The sequence below is a fragment of the Python bivittatus genome, unplaced genomic scaffold, assembly GCF_059951505.1.
Source record: "Python bivittatus isolate LINGU-HERP-01145 unplaced genomic scaffold, Pbiv_v1 ctg000080_np1212, whole genome shotgun sequence".
Classification (NCBI taxonomy): Eukaryota; Metazoa; Chordata; class Lepidosauria; order Squamata; family Pythonidae; genus Python; species Python bivittatus.
The window spans coordinates 84,903,004-84,914,348 of record NW_028277035.1 but is presented as its reverse complement, the minus strand read 5'-3'; the positions used below and the strand labels follow the sequence as shown (position 1 = coordinate 84,914,348).

At 43.7% G+C, this 11,345-nt stretch overlaps 1 protein-coding gene across 1 annotated transcript; it reads right to left on the bottom strand.

The window, feature by feature from the left end:
- Nucleotides 1-881: 881 nt before the first annotated feature.
- Nucleotides 882-11,207, bottom strand: LOC103051076 (uncharacterized). Its single transcript, XM_088134448.1, has 6 exons — nucleotides 10,998-11,207; nucleotides 9,560-10,163; nucleotides 9,136-9,250; nucleotides 8,935-9,005; nucleotides 7,617-7,746; nucleotides 882-6,708 (listed from the first exon to the last, which is right to left on the bottom strand). Exons 2-6 carry the CDS (start codon nucleotides 10,049-10,051, stop codon nucleotides 3,710-3,712), a joined length of 3,807 nt encoding a protein of 1,268 aa, XP_087990574.1. The 5' UTR covers nucleotides 10,052-10,163; nucleotides 10,998-11,207; the 3' UTR covers nucleotides 882-3,709.
- Between the last annotated feature and the right edge of the window lie 138 nt (nucleotides 11,208-11,345).

Sequence of the window (11,345 nt, the reverse complement as noted above, 5' to 3'; positions counted from 1 at the left end):
AGGGTGATTTGAAGGATTTCTCAGCTGCCTGGGAAGAATTGGAGAATGTGCATGCCCCAGTGGGGTTTTGGGAGAAAAGGTCTGTGTTCCCATTAACCTAGGATTCTTTCTTCTCCTTCTCCTCCTTCTCCTCCTTCTCCTTGTTCCCTTTGTTATTGAATACATGAAGAAAACAAGGGTTAAAGCATCTTGTTTTTAAATAATGTGTGAATGTGATGGAAAACATTTGGGTGGTACTTAGGAGAGTGTATTTGAGAAAGTGTGTGAACTCATTGGTTGCACGTTCGAAAAATGTGGGAAGTCCTGTGCCCTGTTAAGAGGTGTGGCTTGTGAGTAAATAGCTAGCTGCCTGCTTTCTCTCCTGAACAGCTTCAGCCCTCAGAAGGAGAAGAGATTTGTTGGTGACATCTGGCCTCTTGCCCCGGTTTTCTTGCCCTAACTCCAGGCTGGGGCTCCTTGCCCCATCTGACGTCCCCACTTCATCCTTTTCCTGGCGTTTCTCCCATTTGCCTCAGCTTCCGCAGGACATACTCTCGCCACGCCTGCTTGTTGCCTGCTAGTTACACGGTTGGAGGTCGGGACCTATGGGGACGAAGATGAAGGACAGAGGGAGAGTTCAAGGCCTCCTCATGCAGCCAATGTGAGCTAAGCCCCGTCCCCCTTTCTGGACATTTGCACACCTTTTACAAACTCTACTTGATCACTTCCTGGGATGGGCTCCTGGCTTTGCAAGCCTCATACTCCCCGGAATCCACTCTTGTGACTTTGCACCAAGATTTCAGTGAGTGTCTCTGCCTGTGCAGAGGGCAAACCTTGTGAGATGGAGAGTCACTGATGCCGGGGCTGCTGCTGCTGCTTCTTCACTGGCTGTGCCCCCAGAGGAGACTGATTTGAAATTGCAAGGATTGAGAAGGATGATTGGGGTGGGGGGTGGGGGAGAGGACTGGATGTTGGGGAAACCTGTACATGAAAAAGGACTGATCCATTGTCTTTAAAGCAAGCCTTTCTTTTTCCTCACGACATTGTAAAAGGACAGCCACCACTGCAAGGAAATAAAGAAGATATTCCAACCAGAGTGGAAGGAAAGGGCCCCTCTAACTTATTGGCTGCCTAAGAAAGGTGGTGGCGTCTGCAGCATGTTGCGGTCTCTAGATCTTCCTCATATTAATGTGGAGGAACCGTCTGTGATCTTGTGAACATTGAGAAGATCTCTCTGCAGGATCAAAACTCATTTTCCTCAAGAACAGCAGCTCTGAAGGATCTTTAGGGATTCGAGGAGGCCAGAAAAATGAGGAAAATCCTGTCAGAAATGCCAGGGCGGTCAAAAAACAAGAACAAGGAGGCAAACTTTGAAGCACAGCCTGTGTCTTGTGGTTGTTACCATACTCAGGCCTTAAGCGATGGAAGATGGGAGCTGGTAGGGATACAGGGAGGGAGGTGATGATGGGTTAGGAAAATTAAGATCTATATTGATCTTTATTTAGTTAGTTCAATTGATACAGCTGCCCTTCTCACATTCATGACTCTAGGCGGCTAAGAAAGGTTTGAAACTCCAAGTAGCAACCTGTTACAATTTGAATAATCCTGAAGAAAAAGAAAGATCAAAAGAAAAAAAGTTCCGAATTGCAGAAAACCTCAAATTCCTGGACATTGAAGAAATTTTCCCTGAAAACAAGGCACCAAGGGGGAGAGATTAAGAGTGGGAGAATGGCGTCTCCTGTGACCGGAGAAAAGGTGGAATTAGAAAATGAGGGAAGGTGATTAGTGAAATGTGAATATAAAGCTCAAATACCATGAGGCAACAACAAAAATAATTCTTATACTTATGGGTCAAGTAGGGAATATGCCTCAGGAAATATGAGCAGGAAGCTTAAGAACTTTGGAGAATTTAAGGCAACCGGAATTTCTTTAGTTGATGAATAAACAGAGAAAAAGAAAGTATAAATTTTCTTCTAGCCAGAAGAGCTGAAGACTCCGCTGGTTTGAAGAGGTTCCTCTGCATTTAGAGGTGACAATGGAAGAAAAATGGAGGGGGGGGGGAAGTGGTTAAAACGCCATTTAGAAAGACTGGAGTTAACTCTCTGTTCCTTTCAGCCCATTTCTTTATTCTCCATTTTGACCCAGAACTATTGGTGAGCAGCATTTGAATAACCAGCTTCAAGCCGGCATGAGCCTCTGAAACCCTGAAATCTCCCCCCACCCAAATCCTTCCAAAACTTTTCCTGTGTTACTAATTTTCAATACAGCTAAAGAGAAGGAGAATTTAATACATGCCTGCAAAGTAACCACACCATTGATATTTAATTAATTTTCTTTAAATCAAATTTAGACCTTTTCTTCGCCCTCGTCATACCATAGAAAGGTCTAAATGCTTGAAAAAAGTTTTTGCACATGCTTGGAGGGCTTCTTGTATTTCTGGCTCCTTTTGTGAAAGAGGAATTCTTCACCCTGAAGCTCATCCACAAATAAGTCGTTGATACATAGGTGACAATTGTCTCACATAATGAGGCCTTGGACTGAAAACAGTTCCATGGTTAGATGTTCATCCTGGTCACCTCCATTCTCAGTTCTGCACCTTGGATGTGAATCTGATTATTTCTTGGTGTCTTCACATCCCAGAGGTAGTTCTCCTTCCCATTTTTGTCTGTTCGGTCTGGAGGAACTGAAGTAGTTTTCTGAAGTAGTTGTTCTAAATTTTATATTATGTTATTTTGGTCCCCATGGATTCCCAAATGTCAATGAATTGCTTGTCAGCACACTGGAGTCACTTTCATTCTCATTTTCCTGAGTATCCCTAACATGGGACAAAAAGAAAGAGACCCAAGAAGAAAAACGAAAGAAAAAAGAAGAGGAAAGAAGTAGGAAGGGGAGGGAGGGAAAAATTAGAAGCACAAATCCTCTTAGTTGTTACTTTTAATTTCATATCACAATTATTCAGGGGGCAATTCAATATCAAATTCCATCTCTCTCCCTATTCTTTGATGGAACTTGTGTTACCTTTGGATTATAATATTGCTTGAGACCTCTGAATGTATTCAGGAATGAGAAAGGGAGTGGGAAACATTTGTAAGAAGTCTAAGCAAAAGAAGCAAGGTTTAAAGACTGGGAAGTGATTGGTTGAGTTGAATTTCTATCTGCATTTCTGGTATAGCAGAAGGAAAACTAAAAAACCTTTGTCTTGAAGAGATGCATCAGGGAGATGCAGCTCTTTGGCTGCTTGGGGGAGCATCACCTGTCAAATGTCTGCCTGTTCACATCCCTCCTAGCAGCATGCTCAAGTGGGAAGAACAAACAATTGACGAGCAAGAAGCTCACTTGTAAAACCACAATGAAGACAACATCTTCATCAAATTGTACAGCCCAGAATCTGAGATGCCCAAAATAAATGTAAAGTTAAGAAAAAGGATTTTTCTCTTACTAACGTACAAGAGCGTTGGCCACCTTCAAGTGACAGTACCTTCAAAAATCCAGAGTTCATAATTAAAAAGGTACATGCCCATTGCTTTTGTTTCCACTGGTAAATTCATTTGTCTGGGGCTGCCAGTTGTGAAGGTTAGACTCAAAAAACATTCCTTTCCTGGTCAGTATACAGAAATAGGAAATGCACAGATTTAAACAACTATGGCTAAAATTTACATGGATTCTCGCCCAAATGGGTCTGTGTACTGGAAATTAGGTCACTGCTCCTGAAGCTCTTTCCACACTCCATTCATTTATCCTGCTTCTCTCCTGCATGGACACATCCATGAGATAGGAGGGAATGGCTCTTAGTAAAACTTTTTCCACACTCTATGCACTTATATGGCTTCTCTCCTGTGTGGACCCTTTTATGGGAAGTAAGCTTACTGTGTTGCCTGAAGGCCTTCCCACACTCCATGCATTGATACGGCTTCTCCCCTGTGTGGATCCTTTGATGAACAGTAAGATACCTGTTTTCACGGAAGCTCTTTCCACACTCCATGCATTTATATGGCTTCTCCCCCGTGTGGATCCTTTGATGAATAGTTAGAGAACTATTAAAACTGAAGCTCTTTCCACACTCCATGCATTTGTATGGGTCCTTTCCTGTGTGGATCCTTCTATGAGATGTGAGGGAAGAGCTCTTAGTGAAACTTTTTCCGCACTCTATGCACTTATACGGCTTCCCTCCTGTGTGCATCTGTTTATGGGAACTGAGGTTACTGTGTTGGCTGAAGCCCTTCCCACACTCCATGCATTGATACGGCTTCTCCCCTGTGTGGATCCTTTGATGAACAGTAAGATACCTGTTTTCACGGAAGCTCTTTCCACACTCCATGCATTTGTATGGCTTCTCTCCTGTGTGGATCCTTTGGTGAACAGTAAGAGAACTATTTCCACAGAAGCTCTTTCCACACTCCATACATTTGTATAGGTTCTCTCCTGTGTGGATCCTTCTATGAGATGTGAGGGAACAGCCCTCACTGAAACTTTTTCCACACTCTGTGCACTTATATGGCTTCTCTCCGGTGTGGATCCGTTTATGGGTACTTAGGTTACTATGTTGCCTAAAGGACTTCCCACACTCCATGCACTTATATGGCTTCTCCCCTGTGTGGATCCTTTTATGAAGAGTAAGAGCCGAATTTTCACAGAAGCTCTTTCCACACTCCATGCACTTATGTGGCTTCTCTCCTGTGTGGATCCTTTTATGAACAGTAAGAGAATGGTTTTTAATGAAGCTCTTCCCACACTCCATGCATTTATATGGCTTCTCTCCTGTGTGGATCCTTTTATGAACAGTAAGAGAACTGTTTTTACAGAAGCTCTTTCCACACTCCATGCATTTATATGGCTTCTCTCCTGTGTGGATCCTTTTATGAACAGTAAGAGAACTGTTTTTACAGAAGCTCTTTCCACACTCCATGCATTTATGTGGCTTCTCTCCTGCATGGATACATCCATGAGATGTGAGGTAACGGCTGTCAGTAAAACTTTTTCCGCACTCTGTGCACTTATATGGCTTCTCTCCAGTGTGGATCCATTTATGGGAAGTCAACTTACTCTGTTGCCTGAAGGCCTTCCCACACTCCATGCATTTATATGGCTTCTCCCCTGTGTGGATTCTTTGATGAACAGTAAGAGATCTGTTTTCACGGAAGCTCTTTCCACACTCCATGCATTTGTATGGCTTCTCTCCTGTGTGGATCCTTCTATGAGATGTGAGGGAAGAGCTGCTAGTGAAACTCTTTCCACACTCTGTGCACTTATATGGCTTCTCTCCTGTGTGGATCCTTTTATGAAGTGTAAAAGAGGAGTTTTCACAGAAGCTCTTTCCACACTCCATGCATTTATATGGCTTCTCTCCTGTGTGGATCCTTCTATGAGATGTGAGGGAAGAGCTCGTACTGAACTTTTTCCTACACTCTGTGCACTGATATGGCTTCCCTCCTGTGTGGATCCATTTATGGGAAATTAGGTTACTGTGTTGGCTGAAGCCCTTCCCACACTCCATGCATTTATATGGCTTCTCTCCTGTGTGGATCCGTTTATGAAGAGTAAGAGAAGAATTTTCACGGAAGCTCTTTCCACACTCCATGCATTTATACGGTTTCTCTCCTGCGTGGATCCTTTCATGAACAGTAAGAGAACTCTTTTGACAGAAGCTCTTTCCACACTCCATGCATTTATGTGGCTTCTCTCCTGCGTAGATACATCTATGAGATGTGAGGTAACGGCCGTTAGCAAAACTTTTTCCGCACTCTATGCACTTCCATGGCTTCTCTCCTGTGTGGGTCCTTTTATGGGAAGTCAACTTACTCTGTTGCCTGAAGGCCTTCCCACACTCCATGCATTTATATGGCTTCTCCCCTGTGTGTATCCTTTGATGAACAGTAAGATAACTGTTTTCACGGAAGCTCTTTCCACACTCCATGCATTTGTATGGCTTCGCTCCTGTGTGGATCCTTCTATGAGATGTGAGGGAACAGCTGTTAGTGAAACTCTTTCCACACTCTGTGCACCTATATGGCTTCTCTCCTGTGTGGATCCGTTTATGGGAATTAAACGTACTGTGTCGCCTGAAGGCCTTCCCACACTCCATGCATATATATGGCTTCTCCCCTGTGTGGATCCTTTTATGAAGAGTAAGAGATGAGTTTTCACGGAAGATCTTTCCACACTCCATGCATTTATACGGTTTCTCTCCTGTGTGGATCCTTTGATGAACAGTAAGATAACTCTTTTTACAGAAGCTCTTTCCACACTCCATGCATTTAAATGGCTTCACCCCTGTGTGGATCCTTTGATGAACACTAAGAGAACTATTAAAACTGAAGCTCTTTCCACACTCCATGCATTTGTATGGCTTCTCTCCTGTGTGGATCCTTTTATGAGATGTAAGGGACCCATTTTCATGGGAAAGAGTGAAAATGCAATGGTAATTATTTTCATTGTCTCTGGATATATAATCTTCTTTTCTTTGAACTGGATAGTGTTCATTTATTTCTAATCTGTCTTTGAATAGGCCTATACTTTTCACAATATATTTTTTCTTTATTTTTCCTTGTGGGGCAAGAAAGTCTTGAATCTCAGTATCAGTGGAAATTGAGCTTTCCTTATTCCCAGTATTTGACTGGTTTCTCTCATGCCTTTCTAGTTCCATTTGAATTGCAGGCTTCTCTGTTCCACCTCCATGCCAGATCATTTGGAATGGTTCACTGGAATCTTTGTTCTCCTGTCCAAGATTACCTTCAACAGAAAAAAGAAGTCAAAATGATTCAAGGTTCGGGAAAAACATCAAACTGTAGGAAGTCATAGGAATCTCCTTCTGAAATTTGGCCAAATTCCAATATATTGCACATTTGCATGGTTACGATGGAGTAGTATAGAAATGATAATTTCCTTATTCATGACGCATAAATGCTTCAAATAAATCTAAAGTTCCTCTTCATTTATAATTATCCTTATATATTCAAATCTCACACAGAGTCAGCTTTGAGTTAAGCAAGAGTTGGGGGAAACATCAAAGAAAGTATTAGGGGAAAACCTAAGATTTATTGGAGGGGGATGAATTACAGCAGGGATCCGTGAGAACTAAATCAATTTTGAAACTCATCCTTTTCATCCTACCCAAACTACCTCCCATTTCCTGTTCATTTTTTTCTTGCCCAAATCTCATGGTTGCAAAAAAAAATCCTGGAGTTCTTCCATTAACCCTAAACAACATCTTTGCAATGGAAACACAGCAACATTTCCCCCTCCATCTCAAGGCTCAGGATAGAAATGAAAAGGAAGAAAAGTCACTAAGCCAAGAGCCTGAATAAATGACAGTCCTTCCGAGGACAGACAGGGAAGCATGTCAGTCCAAAAAGCTGAAATCAGTGTGATGGAGTTTAGTTCCTCCTCAAGCCAAGGAGCTAGTTTCTCACTGATCTGTTTAAAAGGACATGAAAAAATTCACCAGCTGGGAAATGGCACAGGATGCATCTAAACAGAGAGCCATTGAGCTATTTCCTTCCCTGGAGCAGAAGAACACCATATCTTTTCCATCTCCCTCCAAACAAATGACATCAAGTTCTTTTGAATAAGAAATAGCTGATGGCATCTAACTACAAAATGTCTTCCTGAACTCTGATTGGAGGGTAGGAAACCCTTACCCAGAGAGGCCACATTTCTACAGTTTTCCAGCATGACTTCCCAATGCAGCGCTTTTTGGTGAGGATCCAGCTGAGACCACTCCTCCTCGGAGAAACATACGGCCACATCCTTGAAGAACACAAGACGCTCCTGAAGATGGAAAAAAAGAAGGGAACAGGCCCAGGAGGATTTGCAAGACCTGTCCTATTGTTCACCAATTCCCAGAGCAAAGATATATACCAAGTAAAATGGCTATGCCTGGTAGGATTCCAAGGTTTAGGGTATGAAAATTTACAGAGCCAAAAGCTTCTGACTGAAAAAATATTTCAGGCAGGTTTTATGAAGTTGAGAGATTTCAGTGCCATTCAGTGAAAGCAACCCCACTTTCCTTCTGCATCGATCCATCCATGCAACATGAAAAGACTCTCAGCGTCTGGAGAGAATCAACTGGCAGGTGGGCCTAGGAAACCCCAGCTATCAGGGACTCCAATTCTTCCTCTGTTTGCAGAAGGAAATGGTGGGGAGAGGGGGGATTATTTCTAGCATTCCTGGAAATGGTTTACGGTGTCCCCAGAGGGAGCAATCCTGGGCACCTTCATGAAAGTGCTGGGAGAGCACAGCCAGGGATGTGTGTGGGCTCCCTTCAATATCCAGAGACAGGCAACCCAGTTTCTGCTCCTCCTCAGATTTCAAGGAAGCTGCTAGTAATCTGAACCATTGGCTGAACAGGAAAAAAGAAAACAGAGGAAATTTCCTGAGAAGGAGATTTCTCAGCCTTTGCAAAGCTGGATTTTTTGGCTTCCAGGTCCAGGCACAAATAAGAGGATTAGAAATTATTTTGCAACAAAAAGTGCCTTGATTATGTGCTCTTTCAGAATAATTTGTACTCAGAGACTTCTATCCACATACATTCATTCGATCTTAATAGTCTCCGTTATCTTTTAATCTGATCTCCGTATTTTTCTTTTCACTGGTTGTAAATAAGGCTTTTAAAAAATGGTAATTTGCCAGAGTGAGTATTTAGTTATTTCTGAGCCACTTTGCACAATTCCAAGTCAAAGAATGATAAAAAGAATGAGTGTCTTCAAGGATTTTGTAAAACATTAGTTATTGAAAACTAGGGAGAGTAACTAGCACAAGGAGAGTTAGGTACTGGTCTTAATAGAAGAGATTTCCCAATAAGACTCTCACTTGGATCTGCCATATTGCTCAGGAACACGAAAATATCCGAGCCCAAACAAGAGGGAAAAATGGAAGGAGAGGGTGCTGAGTACACCCGCTTGACTTCCTGAAGGAAAGGGAGAATACAAATCCAATACATAAATTTCCTCCTCTTACTTGTTGAGTTGGAGGTTCAACCACAGTTTCAGCTCCACCATAAGGAGGAGTCAACTTTCTTCCATGCTTCCCTGTGAGGGAGACAGAATTTCAAAATGCACAATTAATAAAATAGGAGGAGGAATTCTACAGAACAGAAGACGCTGAGAAGATGAGACAGCTGGGATTATCCCTCTGGGGAATGGGAGGACCTTGTATTACCTCCTGAGATGTCCTGATTTGGATCTTCCAAGGAGATCCTCCTGAAAAACAGCTCCTGAGAGGGAATTGATGGATTCCTCCTTCCCGCAGGATCTCGGATCTCCACAGCAAAGGACTTGAAATGGTAGGCAGGAGAAAAGAAGAAAAGATAACGGACATCACACAAGATGAAGTGGATTCTTGTTCTCTGAACACAACTTCAAAGCCCCCAATGTCCATCAGTGTGGCTGCACAGTAAGAAAAGAAAGCCTGTCCCAAATCTATCTTCTAGAAGGCATAGTGGAACAATGGCCTACAAGTATGAGTGAAATATTTCCACCTATTATGAATGCCAGGAAACTCTGGTAGGGAGGGGTTAAGAATTCAAACACATTGTTTATGACATTCAAACCCCTTCTGGGCTCCCAAGATGAAGGTCTCTCACCTGCCACTCGACCTGCTCCTTCTGCTCCTCTGCCTGGCTCAGGAGGAAGCCTTCCACCAAGGCCACCGCTTGGGAGCTGGTCTCTGCTCCACACTCCCGCACCCAGCTCTCCATCTGCAGGGGCAGAAGGGCCAGAAACTGCTCCAGAACAACCAGGTCCAGCATCTGTGCTTTTGTGTGCTTTTCTGGTCTCAACCATCGACTACAAAAGTAGTGGAGTCGGCTGCAAAGTCCTCGGGGACCCTCAGCCTCCTGATATTGAACACTCCTGAAGTCCCAGGGCAGAACATCTGAATGGATGGATTCCTCCTCCAGGATCTCCTGCCCACTTCTTCCTTGGATCTCCCCACAGCTCCCAGGCTCAACAGCACAACGGCCTTTTCCAGTTCGCTCACTCGCTAAAGGTTGTGTCTCCATTCTTTCTCTGTCCTGTAACACAACTCCAAATGGGTCCAAGGAGTCTTGCGGATCTCCAAAAGCCTTGTCATTCATAGGAACGTTACTGTAGCCGCAGGAATGACCACAGCAGACATTCAGCCCTCTTTGCCCAAGAGATAAATTAGTCTGTATGTGAGGGTGTACAAATGGTTTTCGGTTTGTGTATCTGAGATGGAAAAGAAAATAAATTCCAAGAATTAGAAGGTGGTGGATTTAACCATTCAACAACACTCATCCCCATGCAAGGAAGTATTTTTCTGAGCTGGTACACGATTGCAGTGGCATTGAGCAGATAGTTCCTCCCTTTGTGTGGGGGGGTATGTTTGTATATGTGTGGTGCAAAATTTGGGACTGACCTCTGTCAAGGAACACAGAATAAATGCATTGCGGAGCATTTTCTATTTCTTTTTTCTCACAAGGAAGGCCTTGCTTTTTGAAAACCTAGATCTACACTTTCCTACAAGCAGGGTTCACACAATATGCCAAACCCCAAACAGGCCAACAAACCAAGAAAGTTCAGTTCCCATAAAATGAAATGCTAATGGAATTACCCTGGCTTAGGATGTTCCACTTCCCTTTCTTCAGGGCTTGTTTCTTAAGAGCCAAGTCACACTATTACTAGGCAGGCGGGTTCACAAGATGCCCTAAGCCCAAACACGTCATGCAAGTTCACTGAAAACAGGGCTTGAGAGAACGTAGCATACTGTCCTGGTTCACTCACCCTCCTGTTCAACTGCAGAGGTCCATCCCTGCTTTAGTCTCATCCAGCAAATAGTGAGAATGCAGGCACAATCTTTTGCATCTCCTTCCTTGGAAACCTTTTCTTTTGTCCTGCTAGAGTTTGCAATGCAAATTCTCCCCCTCCCCCCTCTCAGGGACTTTTCACCAGAAATGGGGCAGGAAGGGCCACCACATCCCCTCCTCTTTCCAGGGAATCCCGGATTTGTGCCTGGGGGCAATATGGCTGGTCTGCAGCTCTGCTTTCCCCCCTCCCTGTTACCTGCATGGAAAGATGTTTCAGGGGGACATGAAATCTCGGCTCTTCCACTCCCAGGACTCAGAAGATTGAATTGAACCTGGATGAGAACTTGGCATGTGTCTCTTTCTTCTGCAGTGAAGAACCCTCTGCCTCTCTTTGCCCAGGAAAATGCCCCCCACTCACCCAGGGCCAAGTCTGGATCTCTTCCCTGCAAGACTTTCCTGCAATCTTTTTAACTACCTGTGAAGCTCAACGGGTTAAAGAGAAAGAGCGTGCAGCATCCTAGAGGGTCAAGACTTAGTGATGTCACTCCCTTCCCCCCTCCTCTGGAGAGTCACGTGTGGCATTCTCCCTCCAGTGGCCCAATGA